The 21746-nt window shown below is 39.8% G+C and overlaps 1 protein-coding gene across 2 annotated transcripts in view; it reads right to left on the bottom strand.

Moving 5' to 3' along the window:
* The window catches only part of frya (furry homolog a (Drosophila)), a 44479-nt gene extending 23517 nt beyond the window's left edge, over positions 1-20962 (bottom strand). Inside the window, exons 1-23 of one of the 2 annotated variants that reach the window (XM_044202480.1) lie at positions 20649-20962; positions 15539-15738; positions 10632-10685; positions 9579-9718; positions 9352-9442; positions 9092-9171; positions 8911-8991; positions 7733-7901; positions 7191-7283; positions 6983-7081; positions 6189-6290; positions 5748-5851; positions 5031-5139; positions 4792-4878; positions 4091-4262; positions 3802-3934; positions 3479-3586; positions 2506-2761; positions 2148-2330; positions 1967-2053; positions 1187-1446; positions 779-968; positions 392-516 (exon numbers count right to left, since the gene is read on the bottom strand). In XM_044202480.1, coding sequence (XP_044058415.1) covers positions 392-516; positions 779-968; positions 1187-1446; positions 1967-2053; positions 2148-2330; positions 2506-2761; positions 3479-3586; positions 3802-3934; positions 4091-4262; positions 4792-4878; positions 5031-5139; positions 5748-5851; positions 6189-6290; positions 6983-7081; positions 7191-7283; positions 7733-7901; positions 8911-8991; positions 9092-9171; positions 9352-9442; positions 9579-9718; positions 10632-10685; positions 15539-15738; positions 20649-20718 — 2993 coding nt within the window. In that variant the 5' untranslated portion in view covers positions 20719-20962. The remainder of the gene's footprint in view (positions 1-391; positions 517-778; positions 969-1186; positions 1447-1966; positions 2054-2147; positions 2331-2505; positions 2762-3478; positions 3587-3801; positions 3935-4090; positions 4263-4791; positions 4879-5030; positions 5140-5747; positions 5852-6188; positions 6291-6982; positions 7082-7190; positions 7284-7732; positions 7902-8910; positions 8992-9091; positions 9172-9351; positions 9443-9578; positions 9719-10631; positions 10686-15538; positions 15739-20648) is intronic. The other variant, XM_044202481.1, reaches the window with a different exon arrangement.
* Between the last annotated feature and the right edge of the window lie 784 nt (positions 20963-21746).

Below are 21746 nucleotides of genomic sequence, written 5' to 3'. Positions count from 1 at the left end.
TGAGCTAAAAAATGCGATTTTTAGGAAACAATTTAGATGCTGCTGTAAATGGCAACAAGACACCACTCAACTATAATCCCCTGTTTATCTCCACTTTAAATCCACACAAATACAGATCAGCATGCACTTTAACTACAGAAAATAATGGATTGTGCTCTAACTTTCATTTGACTGGTCCTGTCCCATCAAAAGAGACAAAAACAACATACAGCTACAATCAGCAGCTAAAATATTATATGATGCTGTGCTGTTATAAATCTTTGAAAATAATGAGTCAATCATTGTGAAAATGTAAGAAAACAAATAATCATTTGTTAGAGGAAATTTGAATTAAAATTGGTTTAAGGCAAAGAAAATTCTTCTTCATCTAAAATACCGTTCTCTGATGTACCTGAATACAAGGGAATTGGTGCGACCAAAGCCCAGAACTAATGACTCTGTCAACTCGATGCTCTCTGCCCTCATCAGTGGAACCAACTGCTTCAGAAGCCAAGCCACAGATGGGCTCCCGATCACCTGAAACATCAAACACCTATGGTTCAGTCAGACAAATAAACCTCTAATGCTGCTTGAACATCACTAATTACACAGGGCTGCATTGAGATAAGTGTCTGTACAGTTAAGAATATATCAGCTTCCTGTTCCATTCATGTAAGGTAGCTGCTGTGTAATTTGATGCTTCAAGTTTGAATGTCAACAAGCTTCGTATGAACACCTGATCCTGGAGAGACAAAGCACTGGGGGAATTAATAATGCCAGTGGGCGTGGAGGCAGCTACCTTGTTATCGTAGATGACACCGCTGTCAGGCGTGGAGGCCGGGATCTCAGGTGTCGATGCTCTCAGATGGCCGGGGCTCATGATACTGGGCTTGGCCACCCCAAAGCAAAGGATCAGGTAGTTTCTCCATAGCGTTACGTAATTGTCCCCACTGCCAGACGTGCTGGTCTTCTTCGCATACACTGGATTGCTAGTGAATCATACAAAAAGAAAATAAGATCCTTACTTTTATCTGAGCTGTTTTTAACAGGGGATCTCGAGGAGGGGTTTTTCATATGCAAAGGGGAACTGGTATCAGGTGGCTATACTAAAAATAGAAACGCTAAGTAGGGATGTACATAAAATAGAAAAAAGAAGAAGTGTTTCATGGTCCCTCCTGAACTCACTGTAGTGTTCGAGGACACTTACTTTGGGTCTACCAGGGGCATGAGTGTCTGCATTCGAGTGAAGGCGTAGGGCCAGGCATAGCTGAGAGCTGTGGGGCAGTGCTTGGGCAGGTTGTCCTGTCGGAGGAGGCTGTATAAACACAGCACCCAGGGGTCCTTCACAGACTGGGCAAAGAGCCACACATGTGAGGGGCTCCTAATGTCATAATGACTGTTGACGAGCAGCGCGTTCCACTCCACGAGCCACTGAAGGTCCACGTGGTGGCCAGCTGGCAGGGCAGCCTGCAAACAAGCAAGTGGCACAGCAGGGGCAAAGGTCAGGGGTCATGACTGAGTTAGATATCCAATTACCAACATTTCTTCCATCCCAAAGTATATTTAAAACACAATTCGATAATGCGTATATGGACATTTACTGTGACCATCTCATTCTCAATAAATCTGTATTCTTAGCGTCATGTTGATAGCTTGATGATTACATAAATGAGAGTCAAAAGGCCAACAGCTGCTCAGTTCCAGCTGTTCAATCAGTTCTTACATGTTAGATAACTAAATCGAGCTTCTGTCTTACAGTCACGTAAAAAAAATTTGTTGTTTCAAATGACACCAGATCTTTTAATGAAAGTAGCTAATGAGCATATCACATGAAATTAATACAGTGTGAATAAACTCCACGAAAAATCACAGGAAAAGTCAAACATTAGCAAATAAACTGTAGACACTTGTAGACACTGTAGATCTTGACTGAGACTCCAGGTTTAGTTTGGCGCTGAGCCACAGAGTTAAGCTACCAACAACTTACTGTGTCAGAGACTGCAACGTTGACAAAACTTTCCAGGATTACAGGGCTGAGCTGGTCCATAATCTCTATCATTGGTTTATCATCATCCTGCAGTTGAAAAAGCATAAAATCACAGTCTGTAAACTAAGTCATTAAACTTTCCTGTATTCTGACACCTGAGTTTAACTTTGTCTCATTTTACCTCAGATTGTCCGATGGTCATAAAGAGACTTCGTATCTCTTTGAGTATGGCGATGGCGAGTCTACGGGTGCTCAGCTGACAGGAGCAGAGCAGTACGAGTACCAGTCCCTCTACAGCATGCAGCACAGTGGAGTGAGGGCCGCGCTCTGCAGGTATCTTGAGACTTGAGCTGGTCTGCAGCAGCTGTGACATAAACATCAAAATAAAACATAAGCTGATTTCACAGTTGTATGATTAAAATTACACCTTAGTACATTAGATTTTCATTTCTACAACAGGCATTTGTCACAGTTATAATTAGTCTTTCCCACTTGTTAAAGGCGCAAAAATATATCATAATTAACACAAACATGTGTACCTCAGCAGTGTGTATTTTAGCAGTGTCACAGCTCTTCCCTGGGGTGGTCAGGGTTAGTTTCCACTGTGTGAGCAGTTGCAGCAGTAATTTGAGGGATGTATCTAACAGTCCCTGGTGAGTGTCTTGGACCTCACGTAACAGGAAGTTAGTGAATCCAAACAGGACATCGTCACGCCAGTCAGAGAAATCCACCAGTAGACTTTGCAAGGAATTCTGGGCTATGAGTCGCAACTCATCATCCATGTGGATTGTCAATCTGACAAAAAAGACAAAGAAAAACAAAATGAGGTATCTTCATAGGAATAAAATTAAGTCCTGTATCTACTACCAATGACTGGGTTTCATTTCAGATAAATTTAGCCTGAAGATTATCTGTCTCATCTTTGGTACAAATCTGACATACAGAAACAAGCCCCACTGAGTCACTTATTTAATTTAGCCACCTTAAATTCACCTGCTGCATAAAAGCAGATAAGCTGCCAAGCTTCCAGTTGCCTCACATCTGAAATAATAATTAAGTGTAAACAAATGAACTGATCAGAAAGAGCTGATCAGAACTGAAACTATGATTTTATAAATGGGTTTCAAGTACATTTTTTATCAGACAAGGGGTTTGTCAAATGCTATTTAGACAGCGATTTAATATAGAGTCTTCAAACAGAAAAACAGTTATGAAATTTTAAAATTCATATATTACATTGTTTTTTAACACATTAAAGTAAAACCCTCTTTTGATGATGTAGCCAGAAAGTCGTGGCCATTATATGTGGATACTGTAGCTTAAGATAATAACATTATAGTGGGCTGCAATCAATAAAACACTAGGTTGGAGACAACAAACTAGGGTAGCCAAACAAACATTAATAACACTTGATTAGATCTCCAGTTAATTATTTTGTCAGACAGTCAGAGAGTGTGCCTCCAGTGCTTTGTCTACTTAAAATAGGGGCATTCCCCAACAGAGGTTACTCACCGAGAGAGCAGGTCTATGAGCTCTGGCTTGGACATCCCGTCAGGCAGGATGCGAGGAATGGCAGCGACACACGTCCTGAACAAGTCAATCTTGGGCTTCCTTTCACCTCTGAAAAGGTCAGATTTTAAGTTTAACCTCAAAAACTTGTCTACAATGTGTTCAACTGTCAAGTTTAAACTGATCAAGCATTGTGATAAATAATCAGATTGTCATATGGCGTTATAAATTTAACACATTTAATAATTCTCTGCTGAGTCACTCTGCAGTTTTGCCAACTGGAAATGTTTTGGCAGCCAGGATGACACAGCGATGTGTGCACTTACGTGATCATGTCCTCAGGCTCCTTGTTCAACATCTGAGCATTAGTCATCATCATGCAGCGTCCCACCTCCTTGTCCAGGTGTCTGAGGATGTTGTCAATAGCCTTCCTCACATGAAAATAATACTGTGACATCCCTGGAGAAGATGACAGAGGAAAAACTGTTGATATCATTGTTACTCATTTGCAAATGTCCATCTAATTCCAAATGTGATGCTAAAGCTGTCACTGCCATGTGAGTCTGCAAAAGCATGATATTCTGAACATTCCTGTCCACAGTCCGTCTCACTCACCAATAACTTTGGCCTCCTCATCTGTCAGCGTTTTGCTCAAGTATGTCTTCTTCACTCGGAGTGTATGCCCAGAGGGTAAAGTGCAACCAGTGTTAGGCATGGGAGGCTCGCCGTCCTTCTGCTGCAGTTTATCGGCTATGACCAGGAATGCTCTTAGACCAATATTCATTCTCTGCACAGAAAAGAAACTTCAGTTGTTTTGTTTATTTTTAATCAATTTCCAATATGGCATTATTAGTCCTGCAGGGAAACTGACATTGAAACGCCACTTCAGCAGAAAAAATCAATTGTACCAGCAGTTACAACAGTAGGTTATTATAGGCATACTTTCAATAGCTTTGCTGCAATACAATTACAGTGAAATGCTGTGACATGAAGTTGTAAGTTCAGTAGATATACAGTAGTCCATATAGGACTTTATGTGACTACTAGTCACTCAGATATTTAAATGATGTGCCAAATTTGATGAGAAATGAATAGCAATTTTTAAAACCTAATTTTAACCACAGCACTACGTTTAGGATTTTACATTTACTTTATAAGAGACACACATCTGTAAGTATCCAGAATGAGCTTATTCTTAATTTCCTTTTTGAACTATGAAACCATGTAGGGAGCACAGGACTTTATCAGAAAGAAGAAGTCCTCTTTTTTTTCTCCTTTCTTTTTTTTTACATTTTAAGTTAATGTTAAATGCATACCTCTGGATTAAGACTAAAGGCTTTTGCAGGTTTCCCAACACAAAGAAGGTCAAAGATAATCTCCTTCATGGCAAAATCAAGTCTTTCCTGTAATGAAATAAGAAGGAAAAATGTGTTTAATATGATTTCACGAATGTCAGGAGATATCATCGCACACGTTTCAATGAGATACCATATATTGGTTTTAACTGGGAGTGACATATCATTTCTGTGGCAGTGTGACACATCATTGTGTTTACCTGTGCAATAAATTGGATGATTTTGACAAAGATATTGAGAGGCATGTCTCTTGGTACCACGCTGCGGGAGCCTTTGGGGAAAAGTGTTGTTACAATGGTGTTGAGGCGACTGTGAACACAGAGGAGAGAACGCATTATGAGGATACCTTTGACAAGCATTTAAAAAGTTTTAAAAGGTGGTATAAACATAAAACATAGAAAACTGTATGAAATTGTTTTGTACAGTACTCCATTGCTTGAAAGGAGGTTTATTTTAAGACACGTTTATTTTGGGCCTAATTAACACATTTAAAAAGTCTGGCTTGAGTCGTTTGGGATTTCTCATGTGGGCTCAGGCTCATAATAATGTCTGTAAGCTGCTGATAAACCTGTGGGCCACCAGCACTGACATTCTGTTTTAGGCCTGACCCCAGGCATAAAACAGCTACTTAAATTTACTTTTTTTGTTCTTCCCTTAAATCCAGAAATATTTTGACAAATATTTTTAGTACCAACAAAATTCAGTCCATGGCCTTCATTAGCTTCTCACAGATATTTACTGATAAATAAAAACACTGTGAAAAGTCTGTAAAAACATTATTATTCATATTAATTGAGGAATTGGAATTCTCATTCATGCCCACTAGAAATCAACATCTAAAAATGTTTTAATGCAATCCATAAATCTACCTCTTTGGCTGGCTCACCACATTATGCAAGGAATTACAAGATATTTACCCCTGTGTTGCAGTGTTGCTCTCACACTTGATTCTGATCATGTAGACCCACAACAGTCGATACAGGGACTCCAGTGCAACACGAGCCATTTTAGGGTCTCTGCTCTGTAATTAAATTACAATTACAAAAGAAAGTCAATGGCAGAACAACTTTGCAACAAGTGGAAGCCTATCATATGATAAAATTAGAGTCGATAACTGTAATCACACTATGCTTACATAATATATTAAATACTGACAAGAATAGTAAGAATAATTACTGCCTGAAGCATTCAGTGCACTATTATCATGCCACGCATACAAAAACAAACAATGTAGATTAACTCTTCTTTTTGACAGCTGAGCAACAGGGATGCACAGAATCTTTTTGTTGCAGATACTCCTCCCAAACAAAGACCACTGTAGTCTGAATGAAAGGCTGCTGATTTCCAGGTTACCTTACCTTCAGATTTGAGAGACAGTTGTTAAGGAAGACATGCCATCTGTTGAGGAAGAACTGTTTCTGGCTGACACACAGCAGGCATGTCACCAATGGGTAAAACGCCTGCGTAGAGAACAGTTAGTGTTTAAATCTCTTTTATCATACACAGCATTGTTAACATAGCTTCAAATTGCTTAAAAATAGGTTGAATACAGTTTCCACATTTAATATTTGAGGCTGTTATTTGAGTGGATAATTTGAGGAATTATGAGTTATCTCTGAATCATATCTGCTTAGGTGCAATTTAAGATGTAAACCAGTTTTCTATTGAAGACATAACAAGGTTTTCTCCTTTTGTCATGCTTTTTGTTGAAAAGCATGACAAAAAAATGTGGCTTTCAGCCATAATCGTTGCCTCAGGGGAATGTAGACTTTCTGTAAGAGCAAACTGCTGTTCCATAAGGGTTGCTGTCTTTCCATTTCACTGTGAACTGCTGTGGTGAAATTCTTTTTCGAAGACACTTTAGAGGGAAGGGACATTACATACGCTTCTGTATACTGCACTGCTTTCATGCTTGTTTTTATGCTTTGGAATGGCAGCCTATCTTCCCTCATAAATTATTTCTAGTGTGGACAATGACGTTGTAAGAGAACATTACACAGGAGTGACCTTGAAATGCTTGAGGATTCACAGAGACCACAGGCATCCCGGTAATCTAAGCATGCAGCAGAGGGTGTCAGAGTGAAAACAGAGGTGTGCAAAAACAAACAGGGCCAACAATCAGTGTGAGTTTGTTTTCTGCTGGGCAACTAACCAGTGAGTGCTTCTTTCTGGAGGACAAGTCCAGGGTTGTGTCATACAAGCTGTCCACAAAGTTCCTCAGGCAGGGCACATTCACCTCGTTTTTCACGGCCTAGGACAACATCACACACAGTCACAATCCTCTCCTGAGTAGTGCTCTTTTCCTATTTAAATGAAATATTGTGTAATGCATGCAACACGTACTGCAGGAAAAAACTTACTGCTGCAACAGGAACCAAAATTTCAACAAAGAGACCAGCCAAGGCATGCTTAATGTCCTTGTCCTTGACTTCCAGGAAATACTGGGTGCACTCCTGTAGAAAAGACAATAGTAAATGGTTCAACACGCAATAAAATGTTATATCACTTTAAATCTACTATACATGTAGAGAAAGAAGTGTTAAGAAATGGTTTACCTAAGAGATAAACAGATTTGATACTGTATGGTCAAAACAGAATGAAATCCACAAACTGCATGCCAAAGCTAATAGGAAACACAGTCAAGGTCAAAGGGTGGCAAATCCTAACAATCCTGAGAATATCTTGTGCAATTTCTACATAAAGGTGATTTAAGCCCATATTTGGGTTAAGTTTTAAAACACAAAAATCAAAAGACAACAAACAAATGAGTAAAGAAAAGAGAGTGTGAACCTATAGCTTATAACATATAATCAGCTTATACTATAGCAAGGCATGTTTGTGGGAATCATTTGGAACCATTTAAAGAATTGACAGATTATTCAGTTATTGAAGTCTGTTGTACCTGCATGAACTGAAAAGAGGCTTCAAAATCTTCAACAGGATACATCTTAATTCGGAAGAACTTGACCCCCATGATGAGGCTAATAGTACTCTGGACTACATATGGACTCTGCTCTTTCTGCCGCAGCTCCTTTAGCTCAGTCATAAACTTCTTCTTCACGACAGGAAACCTGAGAGAGAGAGAGAGAGAAAAAACTAAATGAGATTCTATATAAAGACATGCTTGCATAGCCCAGTCAGACAAATCCCAAATCAGCACTTCCACAAAAAAGTTCCTGCACTCAGAGTCATGACGAGAAGAGTAGAGAATACAGTGACAATACTCAGGGGGCACACCTCCCGAAAATATCATCCCCTCGTCTTACCCTCAAAACGCTGTCTGTGCCCCAAGATGAACTCCTCATCTAGCACCTGATCCCTTACCCAAATTGAACCAGAGATGGGATTCTTCAGCTGGTCTAAATTTAGAAGACTATTCATTATGGGAGCTCATATGAGCATCTCTTAACCTCTTCACTGGTGGCTGGTAGAGTACGCATAAGAAACTGAATACAGCATCTGCATCTTGGATCATTCATGTGAGGAGAAATTGTTTGTGATTTCTACAGACACAAACAGAGATTGAGAAACCACATTTAAACTTTTTTTTAAACAGCCTCAATCTCTTTGAAGAGACTCCAAATACAACTACGAATTATATCTGAATAATTTCAGTTTACAGTAACATTGTTGACCGCTTTCTTTCTTTCTTGACCTCAGAGAAAAGTAAAGATCACTATAAAAGCCTCTCGGTGAAATATCTCCTGCAGGAAATTAAGCAGACTGCACTTTGGAGAGGAGGTATGCAGTGTGCTCACCAACCATATCTCTATTTTAAGGGTTTGTTCCTTGCTGCAATGATCTGAAAACTTCAAATAAACAGACATCAATTTCCAGTCCTAGTTTGGTGTGAAGGGGACCTGTCCAAAAGTGTGTCGTCCCCACAGTATGTTCCAGTCTCTTGAACCAGGGGATGTTTTGCAGAAAGGCATTAGGAATGATAACACATCATTATGATGTGGCGTGACACAAATGCCCAACAGAGCAGAGAATGAAGATTTAACAGACAGACGGAAAAGAGAAAAACAATAATATATTAAATTCAATTATATAAATCATAGTTCTGTCTTTGCTACTTACTTGGATTGGGCTAATACGCCTATGATTTCAGCGTAGAGGTCTGCTACAGTGTGCATGTTGCCAGTGTTAGGACCATGATACCTGTGAGAAACACAACATTAGACAAAGAAAAACAAACCTTAGAGAAACTTAAAATTATTAAAAAAAGAAGGAACAGTGCGGGAAAAAGACAAGAGCTTACCCCTCTTTGTATCTAAAGTGCTTAAAGGCTAAGTTAATGATTTCATTGACCAAACTGTCAAGGACCGGGTGGAGCGGCATCTAGTTAAGAATCAGGAGACACAACAGCATGAGAATGAATTTTCGAAAACTACCAGTCATGATAAGTTTATCTTTTCAGTAGCAGTAAATCATAACAGCTCTACTTAAGTGAGTTTTATATCATAAAATAATAAGATAAACCAAGAAGCTTTTGTGGACAGCAGAGTTAAGTCAAGTCACCTGTTTCAAAACGTCTATAAGTACAAGAGAGAAGATGAAGTCAATGGCCAAATCCCTCCTTTCAAGTAGATAATCTCTCTGTTGCTCATCGCTTTTAGAGAGAGAAAAAACAAGAGGTTTGCTACAATCATACAGTACATGTGATCTTCACCATTATTTTTTTTTTTTTTTACATTATATACTGGTGACACATTGTTGCACACAGAAATCAATTTAATGATTCTCACTTTTTGGACTTGGTGTTGGATCTTGGCCGGTACTCGTGCAGCTCCTCCTCTAGTCCATTTTGTCTTTTGTACCAGTCAAACAAAGTACGCAGGATGGAGGGGAGACAGTACTCAGCCAAAGAGCTCATGGTGCTTATCAACTGGAAGAACAAGACACACATCGTGCAAATGCTTGTTTGTGTTTGGCAGTTAACATACCAAAGTTAGAGATAGCAATCAGTGGTTCCTTTGTTTATTTGTACAGCAATTTAAACAAAAATTTAAACAGCATAAGAGGTTTCATAATGAGTTTCATTTATATTTCATCATATTTCCTACAATTGGACAATAAACAGAGCAGGGCAAAATGAGGCAGCTTTTAAGTGAGCTGGTCCTCATTGGGACTATGCATAGAGACAAGGTGCCATGGGGGAGCCTCCCTAAGTCTTGGGGGAGGGAGAGGGAAAGGAAGGAACGGGTGGGATGGGCCGGGCACACAGGAAGGGAGGAGAGTCTGGTCGGGCTGGGGAACACAGCGAGCCCTTCATTCAGCATGAGGCTGGAGAAGAATCCTGGCTCTGTGTGGCTGCTGAATGGCCTCACGCAGGAGCACAAACACACCCCTGTGGCTGTGAAAGGGCCTTCTCTGCAGAGCCACAGACCTGCTGGACACACCTAGTGCAGAGCCAGTGCCAGCTCTCAAGGTAAACACTCCTGCCCTTGACTGGATCTGAAAGACCTTTTGGGATGTGAGCAGGGCTTTCACCCATCAGCTCTTTCATGTTACAGTGCATCAAACGCAGTATTTAAGACATGAAAACTGACTTGCCTAGGTGCTCATAGGGAGAGGCACAACAGTTGAATGCTGATCATTTATATAATCGCCTGCAGGTTATAATGTAAAACATGTAGGGTTTAAAAATACAACCACAAAACGTCATCTCTTTTTTCTAAGGGTGAAATGAATACATTAAGTATTTAGTAAATAGTGATGCTGTTCATCAACTCGACACATCACTTTTATATCACTTTTTTTGCTAACAGCCCCTGTTGCCAGCATTTCACAGCACTTACTTGGTCAAACTGAGGATCTTCTCCCCTCTGCAGTGACTTTGTTAATGGCTTTTCCTGAAAAAACCCAGAAAAAGGGGAGTCATTTTACAACTTTAGTAGGTTTTCTTATTTGTAAGAAAAATTCAAACTGAAATAGTTCTCTGAAGTTTGGTCTGAAGCTCATAACTCTATCCACCCTGTCGGAAGAGTGTGTGGAGTATTTTTGAACTGGGACTCATTACAGCTCTGCTAATGAGAGAGCCATCAATCAGCCTGATGCCAGGCATAAGCAGGCAGGGTCAGATATTAGAGATGGGACTTTCATAATAGCTCCCATTATTACAGTCTTCTATCATCCGACATAAAAGCCTTCATGAGGGATTTGGGTTGGTCTTCTTCTGCTGTAAGGGCAGTCCTGTAGATGGTTTCTTGACTTCTGTATATCATTTCAAAGTAGCACATTCTATCTGTTAGTTTAGATATGAAGATGGTGAATATAATGAAAATTCTACACTGCCTGATACATGCTGCCTTCCTGAGTTTATCAGAATTATGTTAAAAACTAAACTTCAAAAGACACTGAAATCAGGATGACAACACATGTAACACCTGAATAAAACATTACTTGTCAACTTCCTTAAACATTTAAATATTTGGTTCATTTTTTGGACTGTAGGTCCCTTAAAATATTTCTATTTGGTTCAAGCTGTCCTTTGTTTAGTCCATTTAAGAGTCGAAAACATGCTTGGAATGATCAGTAATTTACAGTAAATCTTCAGTTTACAAACAATCACTGAATACTGGCCCGTGTACTATAAAGTTCATCATAGAAATGACAATTACCAAAGCCTCTTTATTTTTAAAATGTTTCCAGACTCTGCCACTAATCAACGTCTGTGTCACAGCCTTAAATAGTCACACAGTATATGACAACAAATAAAAACAAAGTGAACAAATTGTATAGTGTTGACTGAATTGGCTACATAGATTAAATGAAACACATTCAAGCTTTATAAACTGATATCTAAAATTAAGATAAAAATAAAGAACATTATTACAAAGATATTTAACGCAGCTTTAGCAGGCGACGCTCCATCACTCCACCACTGGCCTGATGTATTGTCAAATTGATTTATCTAAAACACACACAGCAGTAATAGGAGTATGTTTATATTCACACTTAGCCCACAATCACCACCTCATCTATTTTTGCACAAATCAAAGCATCTGCTATCTTTTACCTTTTTGCTACTCTGCCAGATATGTCCCTCTGCTGTCTCTTAGCCAGACAGCAAATCACAGCACATCACTTACTTGATGATTAATCCAAAATAGCCAACTGTCTGATGTGTCTGACATTGACATTGCGTGGGCTGATGCTAATGTCACTCTCTCTCTCTAGCAGCTGGAACGCCAAATAAGCCCCATGTTCTGATGAACCTTTTAGTTTTTGGACAAATGCTTGCACCTGAGGACCCCATCTGTGCTAGAATGACAGAAAAGTCGATGCCTCTTGCACTGTCGGGCTTTAAAGGATTTTACTGCCCTTTGTTGCAGGCTGATACAGCAACACAGTTTGTATTCAATCACCTTGCAGATTTACAGCATTTTTTTAACTAAATCTATTTTCTGCAACTTAGATATCATGTATTGGTCACTAATTTACCATTTGAGTACAGACTTTTTAAAAATTCTTCAATATTTGATTAATTATTATTATTCACCGAACACAAAGGACTCAGTTAAACAAATTCACCTGAATGATGGGGATGAGCAGAAGGGATAACTGTATGCTAATAATTACAAGGCAGGACTAAAACAAATTACTCAGCCACTTCTCCACTGAGAGGAAAAACAAAGAGAGATACATCCTCCCTGCAGTTCTCTAGAGGGAGTTATACTGAAACGAGGGGTTGCACACTTTCCCTGTGGTAATTAACACTTCCCTGCAGACCGAGGACGATGACTAACAGCTTCCTATAAATCACAGTCCCTAAAACTGCAGACTGCCTTTCCATAGCAGCCACATGTAAACTGACAGTATATCAGACCTGTACAACCTACATTAAATGACTATAAATAGTATCATGCAAGTATCTGCAGCAGCCCTGGGATCTGGAGGGGTGGGGGGCGGTTTTGTGTGATCTCATTTCTCCTGTTTTTCTAGGAGTTAAGTTAGGAGTCAGGAGATTTGTCTTTTTGTTTAAGTTTTGTTTTGAGTAGGTGAATTTAGGTTGAATAATTTGCCGTTTGTCCACCCTGAAGCCAAAATAAATACAATTTAAAATTTGAGGGCTGTAATCGTTGTTGCTGGTGGGTAACCATTTTTGGTAAACAATTCTACAGTGTCTTAGGACATAAAGCTACAGATATGGTGATTACTTCTGAATGTGTTTTAGTTGGAGTTCTGAGGCTTTTCTTAGTAATATGGATCAGTTGGTCATTTTTAACTGATGTTCAGTAGCACTAATGTGGTTCTGGGAGCAGGTGGTGAATGGTGCTCACATTAACACACAGTGGCTCTTCCCTGTTTGTCTGTCTGACTGTCTGTAAACAGAATTATTTATGACAGCTGTTGGCCCTACAGATCGGCTCCAACCTCCACTGGACAACAAGTCTCTCAAAGATTTTATGGGCAGCTTTTACCTTCATCTCATTTCCTAGAAATGGTCAAGACAAGGGCAAAAAACAATATAGAAGAGTGCACAACCTAAATCTTTGACTTGCTGATTAATATTCAAGCCTGAAGTACTTTCCTAATCAAAATATCAGGTTACCTGAAAGCCTCAGAACTGTATGTATTCAATTGTGATTAGGGCTGCAACTATCGATTATTTTCATTATCGATTATTTTCTTGATTAATCAATTAATGGTAATGTCAGAAAATAGGGAAAAATGTTTTTTCAAAGATGACATCGTCAGTTGTCTCGTTTTGTCCGACCAACAGTCCAAAAATCAATAACAATAACAATAATATCACACAGAAAAAATCCAGGAATTCTCACCTTGGAGTGTCTGGAACGAGAAAATATTTGAATTTGTGCTAGGAAAAATTATCTTACCGATTAATCAATTATCAAAATAGTTGCCACTTTAATTGTGAGTTTTCTAATTCTAGCCTCACAATGTGAGCAAATGCTTTGAATGGAAATTGATAAATCTAAAAGTTTCGGTTGTTTTTCAAGCAAAAATAAATGAAAATAGGCAAACGTTATCTCCAGCCTTTTAAATGAGAAGATTTGCTACTTTTCTTTGTCATATATCATTGTAAATTGAATGTTTTAGAGTTTTGGACATTTAGTTGAACAAAACAAGGCAATTGAAGATGTCACCTTTGGCTCTACAAAGTTGTGATGGGCTTTTTTCTCTATTTCATGTGCTAAACTCAGCTGAAGCCTGTAAACACTGAATCATGCATTATGAAGCTGGCTAAAAATTCCACATTTTGTCCCCAGGCTGCTTCCTTCTTTGTGCTGATGAAGCTACTGCTTCACAAAACACTACCAGGCCTTCAGCTGACAGCAATTAAACATGACAAGGTAGTTAACATCTCTGCTTTTATGTGTGTGAGACTCAGTTGCAAGGCCTTGACAGTAATATATCACTGTGAAGTTTAAACTGTTAAGGGCTTCATTATCAGAAGTCAGTCTGCCTGTTGTCACAAAAACATTATATTTACATTATAAATATATTATAAACGAATCGGAAATCAGGTGCAAACGGATGACTCTACATCAGAGGTAAATATTTGTGTTTGAGAACTTGTAATAATCATAAGCTGCTATGTTGGTCAGCAGTGGTGGAAAGCAACATTTACATGGTGGAAAGTACATTTACTCAAGTACTGTACGTCCTACAACTTTGAGGTACTTTAAGTATTTCCATTTTATGCCACTTTCTACTTCTACTCCACTACATTTCAGTGAAAATACTGTATATTTTTACTCCACTGCATTTACTTGACAGCTATAGTTAGTGGCTACTTTTCAGATAAAAAAATACAAAATGATAAGCTTATAAAATACAACAAATTGTTAAAAAATAAACCAGTGGTTCTCAACCTTATTGGCTTGTGATCGCTTACAAAACACAGTGTCTAGTTGATGAGTTGTTAGCAGTTCCACCAAAGAGTAATTTCCCTTCTGAACTCCTCACTTGGTTTCATTTAAAAAACTCAAAAAGCCCCAAAAGGTCAAAGACTAAGTCCAAAAGTGAACACAAATTTGTGTAGCAGAAATTAGATTTTTCTTATTTTCTACCCCAAAATCATCTCACGACCACTCAGATTTATCTTGTGACTCTTTGATGGAGCCCAACCCCTGCTGTAGGCTGGGAACCACTGGACTAAACTACCAAACTGTACACAAAGTAGTTAAAACTAGCTCCAACTAACTAGCTCCAGCTAGCTTTTACAACAGTAAAATGCTAACATAATAATAATCTAATATTGTAATGTATATCAGTCACAGAGGACATTTTCCTGCAGAATAAGTTTTACTTTCGATATTTTAACCACATTTTGCCAATAAAACTTACTATACTTTTACTTAAGTAGGATTTTCATCACTTTTCCTTGGAGTATTTTAATATTGTTGTACTGGTACTTTTACTGAAGTAAAGAATCTAAATACTTCTTCCACCACTGTTTGTACTTCATTAATGTCAAACCAGCTATTGTGGGCCTGTCCTGTCTGACCTTGTTAAGGGTTTACAGGCAAAAAAAGTTAGGACACCTGTTGCAGAGCACCGATGTCATGCCCCCTGATAATAGACACAGCCTGTTTTTTTTTATTTTGTCTGAACTTCTGAAGCAAAACTCATGAAACAATCTCCACACATCTTTAAAAAGAGAAAGAGCAACAACAACCAATCACCACAGGACACAAAGAGCAGTAACTGTTCAGTCGGTCACTTTCTGCCGACTCACCAGTGGCTCAGCCATGATGATGCGAATCTTGCGCTCTGACACGGTGGTGAAGTTGGCGAACAGGCTCTTGAGGACGTACTCGCCCGGTTTGCTCTCTGGGTCGATGCTGATGGGCATCATGGCTGGGGGACCCTTCTCTCCCTGAGGACAGCAGACTGGAGGGATGGGGGGTTTACTGTATCCGTTCCCCACAGGCGAGGCTGCGGAAATGACACAAACGCCATGAGATGGGAAGCAATTTGTTAAGTCTAACATTGCCACTTCAAGCACAAATGAGTGGGACAGGCTCAGCCACCGATCTGTTTGCAAAAGGAGATCACAGAATAGACTATTACTGAGAAGTTTCCAAACATGGACATAAAGTTCCCAACATGTTGAACATTCCTGAGGGAGACTGTCCAAAGGGCACAGGCTTGCCCCGGGTCTGCTCTTTCTTTCCTACTGCTACAGTGAACAAAGCACATATGGAAATTAAAACACCCTGGCCAGCAGCTGGTGTTTTCATTTCGTACCCAAGATGTCATTGCCCTTTGAGGGAAGCAAAAGTCTTGTGCATGTGACCATCATTCAGCCAGTGTAATAATGTGGCTCATGTTTAATTATGGATGGCTTGGCTTAGTCCATAAAACCCTACAAACTAATACACAAGTTACAATTTACCTCAGTGTTACACTCTGCTACCTCCAGACTAGCACAGACAAAGGGCTAAATATAGTAAAGAACTGCATACAAACATCTCATTAGAACTGTGAGATTTTTATTTAGCCTGAAACTCTACAACCCCTAACTGCATGTCCACCTCACAAACTACCAGAAATCTGATGAGACAAAACATTTTCTTCAGCTACTGCATTATGAGTGTGTAAAAGTGTAAGTGTGCATGTAATAAATAAATGTGACTGGACAGAAATCACATCAGGAGCAGCAAGCACAGCCTGCACGTGTCAGGAACACATTACATCTATCAGCGTCATATATCAAACACCAAACTTTGTGGTCAGCATGAATTCTGTTTGCTTTGCTGTTAAATTATGGATCAAAATATGTAAACAATTTAAATTATAGCTTACTAAGACAAAGCTTTGCTGCATATCTGTTTAAAAGATTTCTCTGAGACTATGATGTGAAATGTTGACTGGCTAAATTAACTATTACTAAACTAGCCTAAGATTGCTACTCTGGAGGTTGTAACACTTAATCACAAATGTGAAGAAATATGAAGTATGTTTCAAAGAGGGTTTTTTTTTAAAGCTTTTGGTCTGTTCTGTTAATCACTGTAGAATCATCAAGTGTACTGTAGGCCTGTCCATCATATTTAAGCACAACACATGCAGACCCGAAGAGCCTTGAAATGTAAGTAATTTATGTTCAATTAGTCAAGTTGTGACAAGACAAAAACCTTCAGTGTGTATTAAACAGAGGAATCAGATAACTGGTAATTTAATTTAATGACTTCTGTAATCTGCCAAAAGAGGAATCAAAATGTTCTTGCAGATCAAAGGTTGAGAGGATAAAAACAGCTCTAATGAATTGCCTAAACTGCTTTACTCAGAACTATTACCTCTTTACAGGTAGTTGAAACAAACTGCAAACAAATGCACACAAGTGAAAGGGGAATTGAGATTTTACAGCGTGTTGTGCAGAGCAGAAAAAAGAAAGAATCAAAATTCCAATCAGCATTTTTTAGAGGTTGTACAGTAAGAGTATGCAGCTCTGACAAAGCTGCACAGAAGACGCTTGAGAAATGCTGTGGTACCAGTAAACAGGTCTCCTTCAGGATATGAAGAGTTTGGATATCTTTCAAGGAATGCCCAGCATGTGTGACGATCTTCTGTGGCTTTCAGAACATGCTTTGCTCACTCGTGCCAACTCAGCACCTACCCAGGCCCTTGATGAAGCTAATGACGCTGGCCTTACTCCAGCACACAGCCGTCCCGTCCATAGTGGGGAAGGAGGATATGGTATCCAGGGTTGTCTTGAATCAAGACAAATGCGTGCTAGTAAAATCCACCAATGTCCATGTCTTGTGTACCAGCTGGCTCTGTCCTGCTGGGTATAGTTTCCATGGCACACAGAGCCAACAGCGGGTGTGTTATAAAAAGTGGGAGTTGTGTTTGGTCCGGGGAGACCACGCAATCTCTAGATCTCACTCTCTTTCTCTCTCTGAGCTGCTTCTGCAATGGCTTCCTCTAGCCTTGTGACCAACCGGTGCCTTCCAAGAGTGAAGGTCAGGCAGGAATTTTTAGCCGAGGCACAGCGATGAGGTCCAACATGCTATGGTGGCATAGTTGTGTGACTATATTTATCCCGAGGTACACACTATACTGACAGAGCAGCCCTCCCCTTTCCTCCAACTCAGACCAGCAGAGTGTAAACACCATTCTTGATCAGGCACTGCTTCAGCACACTTGCAAGTTTTTAAAGAATTAAAGACTTTTTCAAGCACTATAGTCATTAAGGCATTTCAGTAAACAGAGAGTCTGGATGCAAACACATCTGATTTAACGAACATTTCACAGGGCACAACACGTTCGAGAAAATTAAATCGACATATAATTTTATCTAAATTATCCCATGTCCATGACTTAAACTGGAGATGGGAGGTGAAGAAAGCAACCAGTGTGCATAGCAAGCCCTTTCTGTTGCTCTAGGCGCTGTACGAAGACTCAGACGCGACATGTGACTCTGCAAACAAGGAGCTCGGGCACAGTGTGCATTACATCATCACCATGCTGGAAACACCCTGAGCATGGTGGTGCTCCCAAGAGGACAATGCAAACAGGCAAACAAGTGTCTCTCTTACACACAAACACACACACGCACGCACACGTGTACAAAGAATGCAGTTCCCTATATGCATCCACAGAGACTGTCCCACTGAGTAAAGAACCACTTTAGCAGTCGTTTGTGAACAGAGTGGGTGGATATTTAGATACCACTGACCTCTTTAACTGGACCAGAAATTCCAATGTCAACGCAGACTATTGGGAGCACTTTGTCCAGCTGCTGTGAGAAACATTGACTCTGCATTTCAGTGAGAGAGTCAGGGGCAATACAGGCTTTGAAATTGCAAAACATTCCTATTTAATCCTCACCTCTACCACTGTACAGTATTTATATATTATACTTTCAGGCTGTAAATAAAGGGACACTGTTCTTTGGTTTGCCACTAAAGGTGGGTTTTAATAAAAAAGTTTGCGTCATGTAACAAAATAAGTGGGAAAATTTTATCGGCTGGTTTAGATCATAAAGTTTTAGGTCAAAGGAAACAACCAGAGTCCCTGTTAACAACCAGATGTGCCATACTGACTATACCTGTATTTCCATATTAAAATGAAACCAAATAAGTCACTAGAGGCTGTATTTAATCTATGACTCCATTTGTTAAAAGAAATCCATGGATACGTGGAAATCTGCAAATCTCTTGGAATGATGTCTGGAGTTGAAGCTGAACTATTTTTTGCTGCAATATTTATCAAAAGAGGAGGCAACAGCTGGAGCCAATGGAGCAGCAGCATCCTAATACTAATACATTATCACAAGTTCACAGTTTGAGTGTCTCAAAAAAAAAATCATTGGGGAGAGTGAGAGAGTGATTACAGACCTCTGTGAAAAGCAGATTAAAATGTCAGTCTCAAACTATTGACCATCAGCCCTGTTTTAGCAAGCTGACATCATGCTGGAAACTGCTGCCTGCTGTGAGAGAGCATTTCAGGCCATTTATATAAGTCCCTGTTGAAACGCCCGCATCTGTCTCTTCCAGCTAAACGGTAGGGATTCGACTATGTATAACTCCTGCAATTTTATTCACTGTTGAAAAACTATTTTCAGCTCCTGAAAAACATAGCATAAGTATTGCACTGCACACTTGCATAAAGCTAAGACATGGAAGAAGGATGATTTAAAAACTTGCTCAAATGTGACACAGAAAATGAGCATAACTACATTTCATAACAGAAAATAAATGGCAACTGAACTGAACAACAACATGTTTGACTACTCATCAGGAGATCACTGCTGTGCTCGGCTCAATACAGCTCATCTCGTGCTCTGATTGGCTGAAGGTGGGTTGGCCTTCAGGCAATTTTAACACCAGACCTGACAACTCTGCTGCACAGTGCCAGTTCTGTGCTGCTGGTTGTCACTGTTTTGTTAGAGCTGGATACACTGATTTATGAGAGACCAGTGTCTAAAGGGCCTTGACTTTGTTAACCTTGTGGTCACAGCACAAACCTTATCTAATAGACAGCAGGGAAGCACATACTGTTGGTTCCAGGCACTTATCCAAACCTGATCAATTCTAGTATTTTCCAAAATTAAGAGGTAAATTAATATTTCCTATCTTGTGAAATCAGCAGCTAATATGTCTGGGATCTTAGTGTTTTTAGATTAGTAAAAAAAAAAAAAAAACAAACAAACAAAACTAAATTATAATTGGGAATGTATACTGCAAGTGCTTCATTGGCTAAGTTGCCATTTCCTGGTTTGGCTACTACCTGTTTTTCTACTTTTCTGTTTGTTTTACTTCCAAAGGGAGTCCATCTTTAAAGTCCACCTATCATATCTTACATAAAACAGAATTATGCCACGATCATGCAGAGAGGCATCCCATCCCATCCTCATGGGCCCGATGGAAGGCAGCGAAGCTGTGAGCTCTGCACAGACTATGCAACCAAGCTCAACCGCCACTAATCCTATTACTGTGTCCTTGCACTTAATAAGAGCTATTTAGACTGTCAGAGATTCACAGACTTAAGTAAAATAAGGCTAGAATTTAAAGGGAAGCAGCAGAAATGAGATGCTGAATCACCATCAGCAGAACTTATAGCACCAAGGTTAATCTGCGTTATGTTAACTGTACCACAGTACTGTGTGCCTGTGTATAATGGGCAACTTCTTCTTCAAGTTTGCGGCAGCTGGCATTCTGAACAATAAAATCACGCTTAGCTTAATCTGCAATAAGCAACAGCACATCCCCATCATGGACCACAACAGGACAAAGAGGCTATAAAGTCAGGCTCCCGGTAGAGCTGCAGCCTCAGTGAGTCAGTCAGCTCTGTCAGCTGAGTACAAAAACCACAACAACAACAAGAGACAAGCTGCTACTCACTGCCGCTCCACGATTTCAGCAAGGATTTGATGCTGATTTCAAAGAAGCCTGAGTCCTGCTGGCTGGCCATGGCTGCAGCTTCCTGTTGAGTGTTCCCCCTCTAGTTGTGGTTTCCCTCCAGTAGCAGCAGCAGCTGAGCTGGGACCAGCAGGTAGTGCCTGCTGTCACCTCTCTGTGACGCACACAATGCTGTGCTGACGAGACCCTGAGAAAACACACCAGCACTGCTTTACCCCTCCTCTTGTGTCCTGTCCTTGGCTATCAGCCCTCTCTCTCCCTCCCTTCACACTCTCTTAACATCTCCCTCTCTCTCTCTCTCTCTCTCTCTCTCTCTCTCTCTCTCTCTCTCTCTCTCTCTCTCTCTCTCTCTCTCTCTAAAGCTGTGGCAGGCAGTGGGCGGCAATGCAAGTTCCCTTTAAATAACTGCGCGGAGGCTGAGAGTGCAGGAAGCAATCCTCTTAGCGGAGTGCAGTTAATAATAACTACTGTTTGTCTGCGTGCAGGGCCTGATAATGATGACAGCACTGGGCTTGTGCGTCTTTCAGCGTGACTGGGAGCATCTGACGAGCTGCCACCACTGACAGAGGAGATGGAGAACGCGGGAAGTATGACACATTACAGGGAACATCTGTAGTGGAAGCAGTGGAAAGAAGAAGACACTAAAATGATCAGCAAGCAGACAGGATAATTGCACACAAGGGATCTGCATGGGAGCAGGGTCTGACTGTTGGCTTTTACCATTTTACACACATTTTTCTTCTTCTTACATTAGGGGGCAAGTTATTTTATTTATTTTCCAGTTATCTAGCCATTATTTTCTCATATCAATTACTTTAATAATCAGTTTATCTAAAAAGGTTCAAATAATAGAGAAAAAGGTCAGTCACAAGTTCCCAGAGCCCAAGGTGACAGCATAACAGTCCAAACTAAAAAGTATTCATGCTAATGCTAAAAAGGAGTAAAAAAAAAAAACACACAAAAAACACAAATTAATAATGAACAAATAATTAATTTTTCAGTTTAAGACTATGATTAATCAATTATTTGTGTAATAGTTTCAGCAGTATTATTATCATTTATTATCTCTTAAATCATGCA

Source organism: Siniperca chuatsi, linkage group LG7, assembly GCF_020085105.1.
Source record: "Siniperca chuatsi isolate FFG_IHB_CAS linkage group LG7, ASM2008510v1, whole genome shotgun sequence".
Lineage (NCBI taxonomy): Eukaryota > Metazoa > Chordata > Actinopteri > Centrarchiformes > Sinipercidae > Siniperca > Siniperca chuatsi.
The sequence above is the reverse complement of the archived record's forward strand: the minus strand, read 5'-3'. Positions and strand labels throughout refer to the sequence as shown.